This window comes from Saccoglossus kowalevskii, chromosome 20, assembly GCF_978046115.1.
Source record: "Saccoglossus kowalevskii chromosome 20, keSacKowa6.1, whole genome shotgun sequence".
NCBI classification, from domain to species: Eukaryota; Metazoa; Hemichordata; class Enteropneusta; family Harrimaniidae; genus Saccoglossus; species Saccoglossus kowalevskii.
Window position 1 is genome coordinate 28,265,281 of NC_140660.1, and position 23,801 is coordinate 28,289,081.

The 23,801-nt window shown below is 36.6% G+C and overlaps 1 protein-coding gene across 1 annotated transcript in view; it reads left to right on the forward strand.

Annotated features, from left to right (window-relative positions):
* The first annotated feature begins 12,272 nt into the window (after window positions 1–12,272).
* Window positions 12,273–23,801, forward strand: part of LOC102806056 (F-box/LRR-repeat protein 2-like) — a 35,661-nt gene continuing 24,132 nt past the window's right edge. Inside the window, exons 1-5 of the mRNA XM_085494552.1 lie at window positions 12,273–12,377; window positions 12,763–12,827; window positions 12,977–13,031; window positions 19,746–19,820; window positions 20,809–20,903. Coding sequence (XP_085350678.1) covers window positions 12,339–12,377; window positions 12,763–12,827; window positions 12,977–13,031; window positions 19,746–19,820; window positions 20,809–20,903 — 329 coding nt within the window. The 5' untranslated portion in view covers window positions 12,273–12,338. The remainder of the gene's footprint in view (window positions 12,378–12,762; window positions 12,828–12,976; window positions 13,032–19,745; window positions 19,821–20,808; window positions 20,904–23,801) is intronic.

A 23,801-nucleotide genomic window follows, 5' to 3' on the forward strand; every position in this document is an offset into this window, starting at 1 on the left:
TGTGTCTGTATGACTATCTGTGTCTGTATGACCATGTGTGTCTGTATGACTCTGTGTCTGTATGACTGTCTGTGTCTGTATGACCATGTGTGTCTGTATGACTCTGTGTCTGTATGACTGTCTGTGTCTGTATGACCATGTGTGTCTGTATGACCATGTGTCTGTATGACTGTCTGTGTCTGTATGACCATGTGTGTCTGTATGACTATCTGTGTCTGTATGACCATGTGTGTCTGTATGACTGTCTGTGTCTGTATGACCATGTCTGTATGACTGTCTGTGTCTGTATGACCATGTGTGTCTGTATGACTGTCTGTGTCTGTATGACCATGTCTGTATGACTGTCTGTGTCTGTATGACCATGTGTGTCTGTATGACCATGTGTCTGTATGATCATGTCTGTGTCTGCATGACCATGTGTCTGTATGACTCTGTGTCTGTATGACCATGTGTGTCTGTATGACCATGCGTCTGTATGACCATGTGTCTGTATGACTGTATGACCATGTGTCTGTGTGACCATGTGTGTGTATGACTGTCTGTGTATGACCATGTGTGTCTGTATGACCATGTGTCAGTATGATCATGTCTGTGTCTGCATGACCATGTGTCTGTATGACTCTGTGTCTGTATGACCATGTGTGTCTGTATGACCATGTGTCTGTATGACCATGTGTCTGTATTACTGTATGACCATGTGTCTGTGTGACCATGTGTGTGTATGACTGTCTGTGTATGACCATATGTGTCTGTATGACCATGTGTGTGTATATGACGGTGTGTGTGTATATGACCATGTGTCTGTATGACCGTGTGTGTCTGTATGACCGTGTGTGTCTGTATGACCGTGTGTGTCTGTATGACCGTGTGTCTGTATGACCGTGTGTGTCTGTATGACCATGCGTCTGTATGACCATGTGTCTGTATGACTATGTATGACCATGTGTCTGTGTGACCATGTGTGTGTATGACTGTCTGTGTATGACCATGTGTGTCTGTATGACCATGTGTCAGTATGATCATGTCTGTGTCTGCATGACCATGTTTCTGTATGACCATGTGTGTCTGTATGACCATGTGTCTGTATGACCATGTGTCTGTATGACTGTATGACTGTATGACCATGTGTCTGTGTGACCATGTGTGTGTATGACTGTCTGTGTATGACCATGTGTGTCTGTATGACCATGTGTCTGTATGACCATGTGTGTGTATATGACGGTGTGTGTGTATATGACCATGTGTCTGTATGACCGTGTGTGTCTGTATGACCGTGTGTGTCTGTATGACCATGCGTCTGTATGACCATGTGTCTGTATGACTATGTATGACCATGTGTCTGTGTGACCATGTGTGTGTATGACTGTCTGTGTATGACCATGTGTGTCTGTATGACCATGTGTCAGTATGATCATGTCTGTGTCTGCATGACCATGTTTCTGTATGACCATGTGTGTCTGTATGACCATGTGTCTGTATGACCATGTGTCTGTATGACTGTATGACTGTATGACCATGTGTCTGTGTGACCATGTGTGTGTATGACTGTCTGTGTATGACCATGTGTGTCTGTATGACCATGTGTCTGTATGACCATGTGTGTGTATATGACGGTGTGTGTGTATATGACCATGTGTCTGTATGACCATGTGTGTCTGTATGACCGTGTGTGTCTGTATGACCGTGTGTGTCTGTATGACCGTGTGTGTCTGTATGACCGTATGTGTGTGTGTATGACCATGCGTCTGTATGACCATGTGTCTGTATGACTGTATGACTGTATGACCATGTGTCTGTGTGACCATGTGTGTGTATGACTGTCTGTGTATGACCATGTGTGTCTGTATGACCATGTGTCAGTATGATCATGACCATGTGTCTGTATGACTCTGTGTCTGTATGACCATGTGTGTCTGTATGACCATGTGTCTGTATGACTGTATGACTGTATGACCATGTGTCTGTGTGACCATGTGTGTGTATGACTGTCTGTGTATGACCATGTGTGTCTGTATGACCATGTGTGTCTGTATGACCATGTGTCTGTATGACCATATGTGTGTATATGACAGTGTGTGTGTATATGACCATGTGTCTGTATGACCATGTGTGTGTATGACCATGTGTCTGTATGACCATGTGTGTCTGTATGACCATGTGTCTGTATGACCATGTGTGTGTATATGACGGTGTGTCAGTATGACCATGTGTGTGTATATGACGGTGTGTCAGTATGACCATGTGTGTATATGACAGTGTGTCTGTATGTATGACCATGTGTTTGTATGACCATGTGTGTCTGTATGACCATGTGTCTGTATGGCCATGTGTGTGTCTGTATGACCATGTGTCTGTATGACCGTGTGTCTGTATGACCATGTATCTGTATGACCATGTGTGTGTGTGTGTGTGTCTGTATGACCATGTGTGTGTGTATGACCATGTGTGTCTGTATGACCATGTGTGTGTGTATATGACCATGTGTGTCTGTATGACCATGTGTGTGTGTATGACCATGTGTCTGTATGACCATGTGTGTGTGTATGACCATGTGTCTGTATGACCATGTGTCTGTATGACCATATGTCTGTGTCACCATGTGTCTGTATGACCATGTGTGTCTGTATGACCATGTGTCTGTATGACCATGTCTGTATGACTGTATGGCCATGTGTCTGTATGACCATGTGTTTGTATGACCATGTGTCTGTATGACCATGTGTGTCTGTATGACCATGTGTGTGTATATGACGGTGTGTCAGTATGACCATGTGTGTATATGACCGTGTGTCTGTATGACCATGTGTCAGTATGACCATGTCTCCATGTATTTCTGTGAGTCACTGGCTGTGTCTCTGAGCATGTTTTTGTGTGACTCTAATCTTGTTTTGCAGAATCTCTGACATTACAGTTTGCTGGATTGGATGTCTAGTGTCACCAAATACTAAATTTGTGATTTGCATGGGTCTATTTACCATCTATAGATTTATTTCATTTTGATATTGGTACATTGACATCTAGATTCATATCATTTTGATATTGGTACATTGACATCTAGATTCAGATCATTTTGATATTGGTACATTGACATCTAGATTCAGATCATTTTGATATTGGTACATTGACATCTAGATTCAGATCATTTTGATATTGGTACATTGACATCTAGATTCGTATCATTTTGATATTGGTACATTGACATCTAGATTCGTATCATTTTGATATTGGTACGGTGAGATCTAGATTCGTATCATTCTGATATTAGTACATTGACATCTAGATTCAGATCATTTTGATATTGGTACATTGACATCTAGATTCAGATCATTCTGATATTAGTACATTGACACCTAGATTCAGATCATTTTGATATTGGTACATTGACATCTAGATTCAGATCATTCTGATATTAACACATTGACATCTAGATTCAGATCATTTTGATATTGGTACATTGAAATCTAGATTCGTATCATTCTGATATTGGTACATTGACATCTAGATTCAGATCATTTTGATATTGGTACATTGACATCTAGAATCATATCATTTTGATATTGGTACATTGACATCTAGATTCAGATCATTTTGGTATTGGTACATTGACATCTAGATTCAGATCATTCTGATATTAACACATTGACATCTAGATTCAGATCATTTTAATATTGGTACATTGACATCTAGATTCGTATCATGTTGATATTGGTACATTGACATCTAGATTCAGATCGTTTTGATATTGGTACATTGACATCTAGATTCAGATCATTTTGATATTGGTACATTGAAATCTAGATTCAGATCATTTTGATATAGGTACATTGACATCTAAATTCAGATAATTTTGATATTAGTACATTGACATCTAGATTCAGATCATTTTGATATTGGTACATTGACATCTAGATTCAGATCATTTTGATATTGGTACATTGACATCTAGATTCAGATCATTTTGATATTGGTACATTGACATCTAGATTCAGATCATTTTGATATTGGTACATTGACATCTAGATTCGTATCATTTTGATATTGGTACATTGACATCTAGATTCGTATCATTTTGATATTGGTACGGTGAGATCTAGATTCGTATCATTCTGATATTAGTACATTGACATCTAGATTCAGATCATTTTGATATTGGTACATTGACATCTAGATTCAGATCATTCTGATATTAGTACATTGACACCTAGATTCAGATCATTTTGATATTGGTACATTGACATCTAGATTCAGATCATTCTGATATTAACACATTGACATCTAGATTCAGATCATTTTGATATTGGTACATTGAAATCTAGATTCGTATCATTCTGATATTGGTACATTGACATCTAGATTCAGATCATTTTGATATTGGTACATTGACATCTAGAATCATATCATTTTGATATTGGTACATTGACATCTAGATTCAGATCATTTTGGTATTGGTACATTGACATCTAGATTCAGATCATTCTGATATTAACACATTGACATCTAGATTCAGATCATTTTAATATTGGTACATTGACATCTAGATTCGTATCATGTTGATATTGGTACATTGACATCTAGATTCAGATCGTTTTGATATTGGTACATTGACATCTAGATTCAGATCATTTTGATATTGGTACATTGAAATCTAGATTCAGATCATTTTGATATAGGTACATTGACATCTAAATTCAGATAATTTTGATATTAGTACATTGACATCTAGATTCAGATCATTTTGATATTGGTACATTGACATCTAGATTCAGATCGTTTTGATATTGGTACATTGAAATCTAGATTCATATCATTTTGATATTGGTACATTGACATCTAGATTCGTATCATTTTGATATTGGTACATTGAAATCTAGATTCAGATCATTTTGATATTGGTACATTGACATCTAGATTCGTGTCATTTTGATATTGGTACATTGACATCTAGATTCAGATCATTTTTATATTGATACATTGACATCTAGATTCGTATCATTTTGATATTGGTACATTGAAATCTAGATTCAGATCAATTTAATATTGGTACATTTACATCTAGATTCAGATCGTTTTGATATTGGTACATTTACATCTAGATTCAGACCAGATTCGACAAGCATAGAAGTGGTATGGTGAACGTTTAATTACATAAAAGATGAAATAGAAGAGGCCAAGCATACTTGAAAGTTTTTAAAGTTTTACATTGTCTCATTACAGGCAACCACAGCTACACATGTTGTGCCGTCCGTACGGGTTACCTTTATCTTGAAAAATATTCCTATCCCTGGGTCATTTTATGTGGTTAGCATACCACATAATGATGATTTAGATTTATTCACATTATCTTAAAATACAAATTATTTTCTTTGCATGCGTTGTGTCAACATCGTTTTATCGCCACTTATGTTTTTATGGAACGAAGTTTTATGCAAATCACCCATGCCGAACATTTTTCACCCGATTGGAGTAAAACATTTTCACGTGATTGAAGTAAAACATTTTTCACCCGATTGGAGTAAAACATTTTCACGTGATTGAAGTAAAACATTTTTCACCCGATTGGAGTAAAACATTTTCACGTGATTGAAGTAAAACATTTTTCACCCGATTGGAGTAAAACATTTTCACATGAAAGAAGTAAAACATTTTTCACCCGATTGGAGTAAAACATTTTCACGTGATTGAAGTAAAACATTTTTCATATGATTGAAGTAAAACATTTTTCAAACGATTGATGTAAAACACTTTTCACACGATTAGAGTAAAACACTTTTCACATGATTGAAGTAAAATACTTTTCACATGATTGAAGTAAAAAACTTTTCACACGATTGGAGTAAAAAACTTTTCACATGATTGAAGTAAAATACTTTTCACACGATTGGAGTAAAACAATTTTCACACGATTGGAGTAAAACACTTTTCACACGATTGGAGTAAAACACTTTTCACACTATTGAAGTAAAACACTTTTCACACGATTGAAGTAAAACGCTTTTCACACGATTGAAGTAAAACATTTTTCACATGATTGAAGTAAAACAATTTTCACGCGATTGGAGTAAAACATTTTTCACACGATTGAAGTAAAACATTTTTCATGCGATTGGAGTAAAACACTTTTCACATGATTGAAGTAAAACATTTTTCACACGATTGAAGTAAAACATTTTTCACGCGATTGGAGTAAAACATTTTTCACACGATTGAAGTAAAACATTTTTCACATGATTGAAGTAAAACATTTTTCATATGATTGAAGTAAAACATTTTTCAAACGATTGATGTAAAACATTTTTCATGCGATTGGAGTGAAACATTTTTCATATGATTGAAGTAAAACATTTTTCAAACAATTGATGTAAAACATTTTTCATGCGATTGGAGTAAAACACTTTTCACACGATTGAAGTTCAACATTTTTCATTCTATTGATGTAAAACACTTTCCACACGATTGAAGTAAAACACTTTTCACACGATTAGAGTAAAACACTTTTCACATGATTGAAGTAAAAAACTTTCCACACGATTGGAGTAAAAAACTTTTCACATGATTGAAGTTCAACATTTTTCATTCTATTGATGTAAAACACTTTCCACACGATTGAAGTAAAACACTTTACACGCGATTAGAGTAAAACACTTTTCACATGATTGAAGTAAAAAACTTTTCACACGATTGGAGTAAAAAACTTTTCACATGAATGGAGCAAAACACTTTTCACATGATTGAAGTAAAATACTTTTCACATGATTGAAGTAAAACACTTTTCACACGATTGGAGTAAAAAACTTTTCACATGATTGAAGTAAAATACTTTTCACACGATTGGAGTAAACCACTTTTCACACGATTGAAGTAAAACGCTTTTCACACGATTGATGTAAAACACTTTTCACACGATTGAAGTAAAACATTTTCCACATGATTGGAGTAAAACACGTTTCACACGATTGGAGTAAAACACTTTTCACATGATTGAAGTAAAATACTTTTCACATGATTGAAGTAAAACATTTTTCACACGATTGGAGTAAAATACTTTTCACATGATTGAAGTAAAACATTTTTCACGCAATTGGAGTAAAACACCTTTCGCGTGATTGAAGTAAAACATTTTTCACGCAATTGAAGTAAACCCTTTTCACGCGATTGAAGTAAAACAATTTTCACATGATTGGAGTAAAACACTTTTCACATGATTGAAGTAAAACATTGTTCACATGATTGAAGTAAAACACTTTTCACGCGATTGGAGTAAAACATTGTTCACATGATTGAAGTAAAGCATTTTTCACGCGATTGAAGTAAAACAATTTTCACATGATTGGAGTAAAAGACTTTTCACATGATTGAAGTAAAACATTTTTCACGAGATTGAAGTAAAACTCTTTTCACATGATTGAAGTAAAAAAAATTTCACGCAATTGCAGTAAAACACTTTTCACATGATTGAAGTAAAACATTTTTCACACGATTGGAGTAAAAAACTTTTCACATGATTGAAGTAAAACATTTTTCACACGATTGGAGTAAAACACTTTTCACATGATTGAAGTAAAACATTGTTCACATGATTGAAGTAAAACACTTTTCACGCGATTGGAGTAAAACACTTTTCACGCGATTGAAGTGAAACACTTCACGCGATTGGAGTAAAACACTTTTCACATGATTGAATTAAAACACTTTTCACATGATTGATGTAAAAGATTTTTTACATGATTAAAGTAAAACTCTTTTCACACGATTGAAGTAAAACACTTTTCACACGATTGATGTGAAACTCTTCACACGATTGAAGTAATACTATTTTCACACGATTGAAGTAAAACACTTTTCACACGATTGATGTGAAACACTTTTCACACAATTGAACTAAAACACTTTTCACACGATTGGTGTGAGACACTTTTCACACAATTGAACTAAAACACTTTTCACACGATTGGTGTGAGACACTTTTCACACAATTGAACTAAACCACTTTTCACACGATTGGTGTGAGACACTTTTCACACGATTGATGTGAAACACTTTTCACACAATTGAACTAAAACACTTTTCACACGATTGGTGTGAGACACTTTTCACACAATTGAACTAAAACACTTTTCACACGATTGGTGTGAGACACTTCACACGATTGATGTGAAACACTTTTCACACAATTGAACTAAAACACTTTTCACACGATTGGTGTGAGACACTTTTCACACAATTGAACTAAAACACTTTTCACACGATTGGTGTGAGACACATTTCGCACGATTGATGTGAAACACATTTCACACAATTGAACTAAAACACTTTTCACACAATTGAACTAAAACACTTTTCACACGATTGGTGTGAGATACTTTCACACAATTGAACTAAAACACTTTTCGCACGATTGGTGTGAGATACTTTTCACACAATTGAAGCACATAATTAAGATACCGAGACATTCTGAGTGGATGACAGGTGTTTGTATTAATAATGGTGGTGAAAAAGGTAGTGGTACTCAAAGGCGGATTTAGAGGGGTACAGAGGGCACACACTCTAGTCTCGCGGTAACTCGTTCATATGTATCCCACAATGCAATGCAGCAATTACGTCATTTGTATAGGTGCGCTCCTCTTATTAAACATCCTACACCCGACCTTGGTGCTGAACTCAATCTTGAAAATTGAATTCAAATTTTCCCGGAAGCACGCTTTTCTCAAAGCGGGGGAGTCGTCACCTGTGCATGCGCCAAATGGCCATAGCGTGTCATAGTTTACAAACAAGCGTCTACCCATGAACCTTTGCATTTTAGCGTGTGTTATTATTGTCGCTTGGGACTCAAATCCCGCGCGTGCGCACGTGACGACCCCTCCGCTTTAACGTAAAATAAGACGTACTGATGTTAAGAAATGAACACAGTGGTCACGTGAACACAGCGTTATTGAATATGATACAGGAGCGGGGTGCGCATCATAATGAATGACGTAACTTGAGAAAACATTACCTGTCGTGTCATGTCTTCTACTTAGAAGCCTAAAATTAAATAACGTGTTTTGATTTTTTCAAAAGGGAGTTTTTCAGCGAAACTTGAAACCGAAATTTGAAATGTGCACGTCCAAAATATCTTCCCTTAATTATGTGTTTTATTTTGTGGTTGCGTACCCGATTTAACGTCAAGTGCCTTGGAATGCAGGGTGTACATTCCCTTGCCCAACCATCGGACGCTATTTCAGCCCGCCATATAAACCCTCTATTTCAGCCCGCCATATAAACCCTCTATTTCAGCCCGCCATATAAACCCTCTATTTCAGTCCGCTATTTCAGCCCACTATTTCAGCCTGCTATACAGCCCACTATTACAGCCCGTTATTTCAGCTTTCTATTTCAGCCTACTATTTCAGCTCGCTATTTCAGCCCGCCATATAAACCCTCTATTTCAGTCCGCTATTACAGCCCACTATTTCAGCCTTCTATTACAGCCTACTATTTCAGCCTGCTATACAGCCCACTATTACAGCCCGTTATTTCAGCCTCCTATTTCAGCCTTCTATTACAGCCTACTATTTCAGCCTGTTATACAGCCCACTATTACAGCCCGTTATTTCAGCCTCCTATTTCAGCCTTCTATTACAGCCTACTATTTCAGCCTGATATACAGCCCACTATTTCAGCCTCCTATTTCAGCCTGCTATACAGCCCACTATTACAGCCCGCTATTTCAGCCTTCTATTACAGCTTTCTATTTCAGCCCACTATTTCAGCCAGCCATTTAAACCCACTATTTCAGCCTGCTATACAGCCAACTATTACAGCCCGCTATTTCAGCCTTCTATTACAGCTTTCTATTTCAGCCCACTATTTCAGCCTGCTATACAGCCCACTATTACAACCCCTTATTACAGCCTGCTATTTCAGCCTGTACGATGGAAATTCAAAATCGATCTAGTGTGTATAAGGTGTACATGAATGTACATTTTTTGCTCAATCATTTAAAGAAGTGGTTCTGGGTTTTGGGAATACAAGAAACACTTTAATAACTTGTGCCATATGTTAATGGCATCACAGCAGATGTAGTATGAACATGATGTATTATTTGGTGTGTACGTCGAGACATGTTTGGTAACCCATGGTAACTCAAACTCGACAATTTATTTTATTTTACTAGATACACTTCGCTGGTTCCCGGCGTCCCTTGCGAGAGGCAGCAGGACGCAGGTAACTAGTAATCGCCAATGGGTCGGTATTCCCGCCCAAAGGCACGTGACAATGTGACGTCATTTGAAAACATTTTAATCAGAGGCACATTACTTGGGGTTTGCAACGCGCATAGTACTGTATGGTTACATCATGCCGAGATCCCATTCAAGTCTCATCTCGTAGATAGACTTACATATTTGAGATGTTTCTGCCATTTCTCGTTGTTTCTTTACAAATTTATAACAAATTTTTTTATTCGCCCATCTTTCGAGAGCAAAAGGAAACCTCTGCGTAGGGCCACGAGCGTAAACGCTGACGTCAGGTAACCAAGGGAAATAGAACAAGCAACAAGAAAGTGATGAACCAATGAGAATTCCGGATCCGTTATTAGTTACCGGCCTCTTGTGGCTTGGTGCGCTATGACACTTTAGGCGGGAACCAGCCAATAGATACACTTGTGTGGGGCTCATAGTGATAATAAGGGGCGGACCATTTGATATCCTGGGGGGGGGGGCAGCAAGATTGATATGAAGACTACTTTTTTTCCCCTATATGATATGGATTTTTTTTTCAGCAGACCTTGTCTCTAATTTTTTTTTGCACTCAACAGTTGTTTTTGTTTATTTTTTTCAGTATTTTGAATCGGGAGGATCGTCACCTGCGCATGCGCGGGAATTGAGTCCCATGCGACGATGAAAACACATGCTAAAACGCAAAGGCTCATGGGCAGACGCTTGTTTGTAAACAATGACACGCTATGGCCATCTGACGCATGCGTAGATGACGACTCTCCCGCTGTAAATGTATTAATAATATTTATCTTTATTACGTTCGTATCCCTATTAGGATTTTGAATAAAATGCAATACAGATGTGAATAAAGACAAACAAACAATTCAAGTGAGAATAAAAATACACACAGGAAAATAAAAAAAAATGTAGATGACTTGTATAATAGCTCTCTTTAACATCATGAAAGGGTTTTGCTATCAGTCCACCTCCTGGATGTTTTCTCTCTTTCAAACCACGATCTTCCAAACCAGGCTTCTAAACAGTACACAAAATTACTTAAAAATACTGCCCTCAGTCGATGGGATGTTCGTCAATCTACCACTCCCATCGATAATAAATGCATTGTTAGAGACAGTGTATAAAGAAATACAGCAGAAAGTCATTGTGAAAGAACTGTTGACATAGTTGATGAAATTGTTGAGGGAAAGGAGCAATAATAATCATTATTTAAAATATTTTTTTAGGGCGTCTGAAAGTTTCAGATTTTTTTACGTGCATATAGAGTAGTTTTTTTTTTTTCAAGCATTGTCATAGAATTTTATTTTCACAAAATCTTCCCCTCCCCCAAGATATCGAATGGTCCTCCCCTAATATAAAATATGGCAGTGTAACGCGAAATGAGTCCCTTTAGCGGTAACCCGGCTTTCACCATTTACACACTCCCTTATATTTTATTTTATTAAATAAATAAATAAATAAAATAAACAAGAGACTATGCAAATCTACCACAGTGCTTGTGTTGCAAAACTGCTTTCCGTCTGGTGCCATCAACGGCAATGCTGTTAACAATTTCAGAAGTCAACTATCAGATAGGACTGAAGGGGCGCCGTTTTAACGACGATCCGTTGTACGTTGAATTATGCTGTGTTTTTAATTGCATTGCACATTATATTTGTCGACATTGCAGAATTACATCACAATGTAGAAAATATGACTTGCTTTGGCGACAGCATTGGGGGGAAGATTGTCATACGAGGATTTCCCGCAAAAATGACGTCACAGCTAAACATTAGGTTGCCCAGTTTTGAGTCAGCTGATCGCAGCAGATAAAAGAAGGATTTCAATTGGTTGACGAAGTTGCATTTTACTCGCAATAAAAAAGGTATTCTACGAACTTGATATTGACAAATTATAAGTGTATTTTTCAATAAATGCGCCACCTAATAAATCAGACAATTTTCGTCATTTCCTGTGAGCGAGATCTACGCACATGCATAATTCTCCGAAGAATCAATTAACAATAGACCAATCAGAATAGGTCTTACATCCGGTTTAAAGTCATTGCCTCCATGTTTTTATTTTCATAGTGAATTTTTCTATGTCGGGTTTTTTTCGAACGAATCGAGGGTGGATTCCGTCGACATGATGATGATGAACGGTAGTGCCCGCACCAAAAGTGAGGTAGGGTAGATTTAAAAATATAAAATATTTTATTTTCAGCAGGACTGGTCGAAATATTCATGACAATAACAGCAATGTCGCAACATAACAAACCCCACAATAACATTCAACTGTCGGGGCGCCGTTCGACGCACTGGAAAACATTTCAGAATAATTCCATATTTCCACTCAGATTTATCAATAACCATGGTAACGTGTATAATGATGTTCACAAATGCCCCACATGCAGCGGATATCAATAATTTTCGCCATATCCTTGATCGGTCGTTGTTTGTGTCGGCGGTGGCGGCCATTATATGAATAAAGGCCGTCTTTGTTTAAATCTCCATTGTGCCCCGTAATGTACTATTATTCTTAAAACTCAAATTTATTGATTTCTGGATAGATTTTTAGCATTGGTGACGATTCAGCACTTATAAATAGTAAATTACCAAAAGAGCTGACTTTAAGGTGAGTTTTTTTATTTCCTTTTGTCGTACGTTTTTAAAAACGAGTATAAGTTTTCTGTCCTTGGCCCCAGCTGGTCGGCCGTGTACATGTGTGTTTATTTACAACCACTTTGTTACGAAATGTTAATGGACTATTTTTTTTTATTGCAGGATATTTTCTTATTTAGACGTAATAAGTCTCTGTCGATGTGCACAAGTTTCAAAAGTAAGTTTTTTGTTTCCATGACAACCAGTAACTGGTGGAATTTAATTGGAGATATTGATGATTTGAAACAAAACATATTCTGTATTTTCTCTATTAGAAGTGCATCTCGAATAGAAACGCATGTAAACCCTAAATTGTATTTGTTACATACTGATTTATTAAAGGGTGGTCATTGTGCTGTGTCCTGTTTGATATGGGACTCATCGCGATGTACACAACTTGTGTAAAATATTGTAAAATACTTATTTCACTGGAGGAATGCTTCAGTGAAAATAAAATCCTGCGAATATACCTTTTTTCCTATATTTTACATTCAACTCGTTAAAAATCAGTGAAAAATAAATTCCATACTAAACATCCAAAAAAAGCTTTAATTTCTGTAAGCGCATGCACTACTAATAGAGTAACTACGGTAGTCTAGTTTCAGGTCTGATTTTTTTGTCAATTTTTTGATGACTCAACATGTAATACCAGAGATACATTACTTGGGGTTTGCAACTAGGATGACATGATACCAAGATCCTGTTTCAATCTCGCTCTCGCATAAGCGTTCCAACTCAGAAAAATGCAAATGCGCATGCCCGAGGTAACTAGGATACTGGGATGTCCAGGTGGATCAAAATAGCTGCTCACGATATGACGGATTACGATAACTATTTTTTATGTACATTTTCGATGTATTACATTTTTTCACTATGAATGTGGTAATACATGTTTTATTGTTTTATTACAAACCGCCTATGTCATGTCAGAAAGTCGTAGCATCAGTCTCGCTATCTATGATATGAGACTTGAATGGGATCTTGACATGATGTCACCATACAGTACTATGCGCAAACCCAAAGTAATGTGCCTCTGATAATAAATAATATTGAGTTCCTGGTTTCAATTTCAGAAATTATAAATTGCAACTATCGGAATTAGAAGTTTTATGATGTCATAGCTTCACATTATCATGTCATAATTTGACCTTTTATTGCAAAGAAATTTAGAAACAGTTTTTTTCTTACCCGACTATTATTTTAACTCTAACTCTAACCCAAGCCCCCCAATTCAATTGTATATGCCCCCTCTAGATAAGTCTTAGGAGGGACATATTCAATTAAGTTGGGGAGGGTAAGGGTAATGTTAAGGGTGTGGGGTACAAAGGGAACTGTTAATTCATTTCAATGAAAAGCCTAAAAATTTAACTACCGTATTTATCAGGGTATAAGCCTAGGGTCCTGAACATGGAAAATTGCCAAAAAATATGGGTGGGCATTTGCCAGGAGATCCCCGGCAAAAACACTCAGATCGAACTGCGACAGGGAATAGAATGGCAAATGAAAACATGCAACGGAAATCAGTGTTCTCCCCAGAAATTGTTCATAGAGTCGTGGCTGATTTGCATAATAATTAGCATAAATTAACATATTGTTTGTCATAAAAAGAATATGGGGAAATAAAACAGCGACGCTATTTTGACCTGGGGAGAACACTGACGGAAATAAATGAACAATATGCAACACTAGAAGTAAAACAAAATTAATGTATTACTTATAATGTGACAAATAAATCAGAAATAATAAAAATCGACAGTGTGGAATTATTTGAATTAGAATTTTCCCGCCGAAAAACACGCCCAATACGCGTGAACTCAAAATGAATTAAAATGTTGGGTTAAACTGCGTAAAATGATTTCCGGTCTAGACAAATTACGAATCAACTGTCATACAAGATCAATAATAATTTACAAATTTACACAGTAAAAATTATAAAAATTCATAGCTGTTTGAAAAAACTTCTCAGATCTTTATTTGTACGTTCATTGCCATCTTCGTCAAACTCAAAAACCTCAAAGTCGGCGTCACTGTAGCCATTGAACAAAATCCTGTCAACTTCTTCATGAAGTTCGTCGATATCGTCCCACACAATTTGGACTTTTAATCCACGGATTTCGCAGTCTGTCAGCTTGGCACTTTTCATTCATGCCTAATCACAATAAAGAGACAAGAAAAATGGGGTTGCTTTGCTGCGATGGCACACGATGCTTTTGTTTACAGTAGCAATCATCTTTGACCTTTATGCATCTGCTTTACTGATTGGCTAAGAATGACATCACTACTAGTATTTCATCATAAAGGTCAAATCGTGACATTGCTTTCTTATCAGACTCAACGCTTATCAATCACGGTGAAAGTTATCATTCAGCAAGTTCCGGCGGTTGGAATGTCTCACTATATGGATATCGCGGTGGACTTGAAATAGGACGTTTTTTTTTCTTTTATCCAACGACAGAAGAATAGTTTTCATGACAGAAATGCAATAGCGGTGATGAAAGATGGTAAAAAGTTAGCAGTCTTCGGCGTGACATTGCAAAATTGCTAGCCTCAGTTATGGATTCGCAAGCTGCAAACAATTTTTTTATAAAGCCAAAATCAGCGGTGAACGTGCTGCCCTGAAGGCAGAAAGCTGTCACAGCTATCTCACGTTCACCCCTTGTTTTACGCAATTAACAATTATATTTAAAGAATTGTTATAAGTATCACGACAGACTGCAAGAAAGTCAAACTGTTAATACAACCACAGTCAACGAATAGAAAATAGTTTTTTGTTATTTTTTGTGTAGAAAAAGAACCCCCTGGGCGTGTGCCCGAATATGACCTCAACTTCTTTATTGTGTCAAAAGTGAGGGGTGGGCGTTTGTCCAGGCATGGGTACCGTACCCGGATAAGTACGGTAGATTTGTTCAATTTTGATTTAAAATAATAATAATAATTATTGGATTCTGGTGAGGGTCTAGACGTGATAATTGCCATAGATCCTTCTTCTCAATCTCCTAAACATTCATTTGTTATTGCCAGACAGCTTAGACATACCGTTAAAATCCTATTATAAACCGCATACCTAATAGTAACCGCACCCCCGATTTTGGCTTCAGTGTTGAAGAGTTTTCAACAAAAATTGAAAACATGAAAAGTACCTATTACTAACCGCACCCCCAATTCAACAAGACCGTGACTGACTTTGTTTCAACCAGCTGTTACATTGTTCCTAATCCTATTCATTTGTTTCAACAACGTGCCTAAAAATATTCACACCTCTTTATTGTTCAGTAGTGTTAGGATGTCAAACACGCAGTGAAACTGCTTTTGTTCTTGCGACAACTTTTGTCAATACTCCTTATGAATATGTCCACATGTCGCAAGTTTTCGACAATGAGCTGTTATCACCGAAAAACTGTTAAATGCTTTTTCAATGCTCAGTTTATCTTTCGAAAACAACTAATTTCTTAATTTAAAAGTCATTTAATCCATTTTTACAGTGTTCCTCATTTGCATACATGTATACTTTGGTGACATCACCAGGTGTTATTGTCACACAGCTTAGACATAGTAGTGAGACTAAGACATGGTTTTAGAGAACACTTCTGATTTCAATTTCTACTATCAGTCATTTAATCCATTTTTACAGTGTTCCTCATTTGCATACATGTATACTTTGGTGACATCACCAGGTGTTATTGTCACACAGCTTAGACATAGTAGTGAGACTGTGACATGGTTTTAGAGAACACTTCTGATTTCAATTTCTACTATCAGTCATTTAATCCATTTTTACAGTGTTCCTCATTTGCATACATGTATACTTTGATGACATCACCAGGTGTTATTGCTACACAGCTTAGACATAGTAGTGAGACTATGACATGGTTTTAGAGAACACTTCTGATTTCAATTTCTACTACCAGTCATTTAATCCATTTTTACAGTGTTCCTCATTTGCATACATGTATACTTTGATGACATCACCAGGTGTTATTGTCACACAGCTTAGACATAGTAGTGAGACTGTGATATGGTTTTAGAGAACACTTCTGATTTCAATTTCTACTATCAATCATTTAATCCATTTTTACAGTAATCCTCATTTGCATACATGTATACTTTGGTGACATCACCAGGTGTTATTGCCACACAGCTTAGACATAGTAGTGAGACTGTGACATGGTTTTAGAGAACACTTCTGATTTCAATTTCTACTACCAGTCATTTAATCCATTTTTACAGTGTTCCTCATTTGCATACATGTATACTTTGGTGACATCACCAGGTGTTATTGTCACACAGCTTAGACATGGTAGTGAGACTGTGACATGGTTTTAGAGAACACATTTTTACAGTGTACTTACATCCAATATTTTATGGTAAATCAATTAAAAATGAAATCATTTTGCTGGGAAAGGATTGACCAGCTTTGTAACTAGTCCAAGAAAATTGTTCAGCTTGGAATGTGTCTGAACCCCTCATTAGTATGCAAGAATGTAGGAATGTACCAAGAAAATTGTTTTTCTGGAGTAAATTGTAGTGTGTTTTACTTATGAAAGGTCAAAAAGTGCATGGAGATTTTATGAAAATGTGTGTGTGTTAACAGAATGATGTCGTTTTGTCACAGTTGCGCAATAAATGATGGACTATTTTGGGCACAGCTATAAAATGTATCACCGAAGTACTCACATGTGTGCATGATTCCAATAGTTTGTGGTGTGAAGAACCGCCATTAGAAAATAAATATTGTGTAATTTGTAGTGAGAATATATTCTAATAGATTTATGTCTTGATCTTGTTTCTTTTCAAAGTGTATTTATATAATAAAAATTGTTTATGAAAATGTTTTTTATATTTTTTCGATAGATTGAATTTACAAATGATGAGTTATATTGTTATACCATCACTTGAATTATGTGTTACGAATTTCTGATAGTTTAGACTTTGTGTTCTTGCGAACCGGAAGACATTAAACTGTTGTACAGTGGACATCGATAAAAGCTTACGTATTTGAAAGTTGTGAAATCATAGTACTGTTTTGGCATTATACGACTTGCAGTTCCCTTTTGATGAATTTTGTGTGACTTGCCGTGTTATCAAACTGTAGTATTATGTAAATCTGCCCAGGAAAATCTGCAAGCAAAGTTTAAATTGCCATTTTCAGGCTGCATCATAACGTGGATTATGCACAATTGATCGTCTCGTGTTCCCCAATGCATTTAAAAATCCCTTTTGATTTGGGGGACTTTGTGTGACTGACCGTAGTGTTTGTAAACATAAGTCGAACTGTAGTAGTGTGTAAATCTGCCACAACGTGGAGTTGCCATCGTCTCTTGTTTACCAACTCATTTGAATACGTTTGTGTTTGTGATTTCCATTTACTTCGTCTGTTATTAATCAACTGTATTAGCTTCCTTCGAACGTCCTATTGCCATCGGGATTATGTCTACTACACTCGGCGTTGTAGTGTTTTTTTTTTCAATTGGTTGATTGTCATAGTAACATACGCAAAGTACAATTAAACGTCCCGAGTTGAACAGTAGTCATTTCTAAGGTTCAAAATAAACAAACAAGATTATTTAATTTAGTTTAATTCTTTCAGTTAAAAATTGAGTATCCAAAATAAATAAATAATAACACGTACGTCATACCTTCATGTATACTTCAAGTTTTCATTAAAACAAAGTCAAAGTTTTTGAAATTGCTTGTCTGCCTGTTCGCCAATCCATTGCTCCAAAAACACACTTTAAATACTGGTATTTCCCAGCCAACTCTTGTTTAGCTCCGCTGTCGACTTTGTCGAGTGGAGCTTATCATATGAGTGATTGTCCGCCAGCATCCGGCATCTACCGTGTCAATGTTTTACTTTTTCGACTTCTTTTTGAAAACTACAAGCCTGAATGCTTTGATACTTGGTGTATGTACCTTCAGTAGACCTCTCTTAGATTTGTTCATTTTGTGATGTTATCTTTAATTCTCTAATTTTGATGAATATTTTTGCCATTTTTGGTAAAAAGTTGTATTTTCAACTTCTTGTTAAAAACCTTAAGTCTGATTGCTTTGCTATTATATATATATAGTTACTACAGGTTGACCTCTCTCAGATTTGTTCATTTCGTGATGATATCTTTAATTCTCTAATTTTGGTGAATATTTTTGTCATTTTTGGTAAAAAGTGATATTTTCGACTTCTTGTTAAAAAACTCAAGTTTGATTGCTTGATATTACATATATAGGTACTACATGTGGCCCTCTCTCAGATTTGTTCATTTCGTGATGATATCTTTAATTCTCTAATTTTGGTGAATATTTTTGTAATTTTTGGTAAAAAGTGATATTTTCAACTTCTTGTTAAAAACCGCAAGTCCAATTGCTTTAATATTACATATATAGGTACTACATGTCGACCTCTCTCAGATTTGTTCATATTGTGATGATACATTTATCTTTAATCCTCTAAATTTGGTGAATATTTTTGTAATTATTGGTAAAAAGTGGTATTTTTGACTTCTTGTTAAAAACCGCATAGGTTCAATTTTAAACCCACCAAAAAATGATCTTTTCTGAGGTGGTCCTCGAGTATACGCCCAACCCCCTAATTTCCCTGATTCAGGCCTGTGGGCTTATACTCGGGGAAGTATGGTAGATTTACTCGTAGTTTGCATCTAAGTGAATCTGTTGGTAAGGGCACAATAAGTATTGTTTACCATGTCATGTTAATATGTATATTTCAATGGTATAAAGCATGTCATGACATTTTCTGGGATACATGGGATGACATTAGCCACTCAAGCAACCTACATGAATCAATCTGTGACTCAAACCAACCTGATATTAACCAACCGGACATTAACAACCCTGCCATTGAACTAATGCAACACTAACAATTGGACTGTATCATACACAGGCATGGAATGTGTTAGCTTTGGATGGAAGTAATTGGCAGAGAATCGATTTATTTGATTTTCAAACAGATATTGAGGTAAGAATTGTACCTATTTGATCTATAGGCCGTCACACACACATGCACATACACAGTGACTGGTTGACAAGAACTAGTTGCTCACACTGCATATAAAATAGTGATGTTTTTCGTTGTGCTGTTATTAAAACAATTTAAGGCAACTTTGTCATCACAACAGATGGCAAGTTAGTGCTGATAATGAGCCACGTTTGTTATTGGTAAGATGATTGGCAGGAGTTTTTCTAAATCGGGGAACAGGGGTGCAGTGCCCAGATACTCTCGGCTGGCACCCTCTTACTAAATTGACGATTGAACTATCAAGTCATACAAATATTTCTTGAGCCACGCACTTCCGTGCTGCTGTACAACATGAAATCTTTCTCAAATATATTTTTCTCTGTGAAAACACCAGCTGAAAATGTGTCTGGAGATCAAATACTAAAATTACTCCAAAAATATTTCAATGGTGATAGATACACCATGGCATTTCCAGGGCGAACTGCCATTCACCCCCTTCGGTCTCTCCAATCCCTCACCTACATCTGTATGTGTGCTCCCTCTTTTTTTAGAAAAAAAACCTGGCCTGGCAACTTTCCCTATCAACCCCTACATTTGTAACTTATATTAATTTAGTTGATATTAGCGTTCAGGGGGGGGGGGAGGGGAGGGGCCTAAAATATAAATGGGTTATACCATTCATTAGCTCCGCTGTCGACATTGTTAATCAGATCTTATATGAGTGATTGTCTGACGCTGTCGTCCGCAGCAAATTTTTTATTTTTTCGACTTCTTTTAGAAAACTACAAGCCTGATTGCTTAGAGACTTAGTGTGTATATACCTTGGGTAGACCTCTCTTAGATTTGTATATTTCATGTTGATATCTTAAATTCTCTAATATACCATGATTCCTCTTGATATTAGGGGTCATATGGGGGGGGGGAGCTGATATAATATGCTATTCATTTTGATATGAACATAACAGTTTATATGTTTCTACCCACACAGGGGCCAGTTGTTGAAAATATTTCTAAAAGATGTGGAGGTTTTTTAAAGCAACTAAGTTTACGTGGTTGTCAGGTTGTTACAGACAGTGCATTAAAGTAAGTATACAACTTTCAAACACCAAAGCAAACACCTTGATATTTTCACATCCTGGAAACCACAAGGATACAGTAAAAACTACAAAATTTCGGCCCTCTTAAAATTCGAACACCTAATTATTTGCCGAATTTCGGTATTTTATTGGCCTCCAAATTTTCGACTTGCTGACTTATTTTTATTCGAAAATTGCGAAAAAAAAAATCGATGTGAGTGTCCAAACGGGACTTTCCCCGAAGGCGTGAATCCGAGTTTCTGATTGACTGAGAGATTTTTATTTTATTGGTAAACGAAGTTTCAAATAAAAAAACGAACACAACTGCATTGCAAAGCACCAGTGATCATGGTTGCGAAATCCAGTCATGCTGCGTTTCACAATTGTTGATTATTACTCAGTAGTGATTATAATAATGTACATGTAAATTTGTTGAATTGTTATGAAATACAAATAAAGTTCAACTTAGTTTCATCACAAGCGAATGATTCATATAAACGCTCGATGCTGTAGGATATCCGCCATGTTCTCTTTGGTCAAATAGGTCAAGTCGCTAAGCTTCGTTTCGACAATGAGCTGTTATCACTGTAAACAATGTTAAATTATTCTATAAAAGATCGCACTACATTATCGGTAAATCTCTTCCGCGTTGCAATTACCATGAGGTCGCTGAACTGTCATTAACATATTAAATGAGCTATGGTAATTCAGACACGTGGGCACCATCCAGCATTTTGATTGGTTAATTAACGCCTTGTCCTATCCGGTCTCGCGTGCATTCAAAGACATGGTGGATATCATATCGTATTGGCCGTTTACATGTGACTGAAATCATTCGCTTACTGTGAAACTAAGTTGAATTTTACTTGCATTTCATAAAATTTCAACGGATTTATTTTTTCGTGAGTTACTATAATCACCACTGAATAATAATCACCAATTTCAACACTTTGAAAACAAGCAAACCGCAGCATGGCCGGATTGCGCTACCGTGATCGTGATCATTTGCTACTAAGCAGTGCATTCGTGTTTGTTTTTATTTGAAACTTCTTTTAGAATATACTTTTCGTTACCATAAAAATAAAAAAAAATAAATGCATATTACATTAAATATACTGAGTATTTTTTTTATCATGTGAACAGTTTTTTTTGATTGATTGTAATTTTTCAACATTTCGTAACGCCTATTTTAGAGCCAAAGTAAGGTATTTCACTCTTCTCTGACGCCTATTCAAGAGATTATACGGTGTATTGTTAGTTTTGTGCATGTGTTGTGCGAAAAAAAGGATTAGCTCAAGTGTTAGACCTACGTCGACCAGATGGGGATTTCACCGTTTTACCCAAACATTCAACTTTGACTGGCGCCTATTTGGTGTGAAAATTATCATCTTTTCTATTGTACTGGCGCTTAATCTAGGGTGGCGCTTATATGAGGTATTATACAGTACATCTTAAAAGTCCCATTTTATTTTTTTAAATCCCATTTTATTTGTTCAATCCAAACTGCCGTTCAACGGCCCAATGCGAATTTGCGGCAGAATCTAGTCCCTCAAATAAGGGACACATGAGCTTTTATTCTAACCGGATATATTGCACTGGGTCGGGGAGATACAAACTGTCCCAGTTTCTCTACTCCCTACATGTATCTTTTGTCCAATGGGTACCTGTACTTCGAACATTCGCAAGTTTTCCTAGGTGGTGCAAGACAGCTTTGTCTTTGTGCTGACCTCTTCTCCGCATCTTGATGTTTTGTTAGTCCCCGTTCGAACGCAGTCCGAAAACGGGGACTTATGTTTTGCCCTGTGTGCATCCGTCCGTCCGTCCGTCCGTCCGTGCATCCGTGCGTCCGTGCGTCCGTGATCACCTGTATCTCGAACATGCATGGACCGATTGAGTTCAAACTTCACTCATACATCACACATTATATGGGACATATGCACATGCATTTTTTTCATGATCCGATTAACGATAGCCGAATAGCGGCCATTTTAAGGCCGAAAATGCATCAAAATCGCACATTTTCACCATTCCGGACCCGGATCTCAGTTATGCATGGACGGATTTTGTTCAAATTTGGTACATACATTAAACATAATAGGACCTTGATGCACGTCATTTTTTTTTTTGGATTTTGTTTTAAAGAATTCAGTTCTGGATCCGTATCTGAGACATGCTTGGATTGATCGAGTTCAAACTTCACACACACAAGGTACATCATGTCACAAATATGTATGTGTATTTGTTTCATGATCTCATTAACGATAGCCAAATGGCGGCCGCTTTAAGGCCGAAAATGCATTGAAATCGCACATTTTCACCATTCCGGACCCGGATCTCAGTTATGCATGGACGGATTTCATTCAAATTTGGTACATACATTAAACATAATAGGACCTTGATGCACGTCATTTTTTTTTCGGAACGAGTTCGAAATAGCCGACTGGCGGCCATTTTGTTTTAAAGAATTCAGTTCTGGATCCGTATCCGAGACATGCTTGGATTGATCGAGTTCAAACTTCACACACACAAGGTACATCATGTCACAAATATGTATGTGCATTTGTTTCATGATCTCATTAACGATAGCCAAATGGCGGCCGCTTTAAGGCCGAAAATGCATTGAAATCGCACATTTTCACCATTCCGGACCCGGATCTCAGTTATGCATGGACGGATTTCATTCAAATTTGGTACATACATTAAACATAATAGGACCTTGATGCACGTCATTTTTTTTTTCGGATCAAGTTCGAAATAGCCGACTGGCGGCCATTTTGTTTTAAAGAATTCAGTTCTGGATCCGTATCCGAGACATGTCTGGATTGATCAAGTTCAAACTTCACACACACAAGGTACATCATGTCACAAATATGTATGTGTATTTGTTTCATGATCTCATTAACGA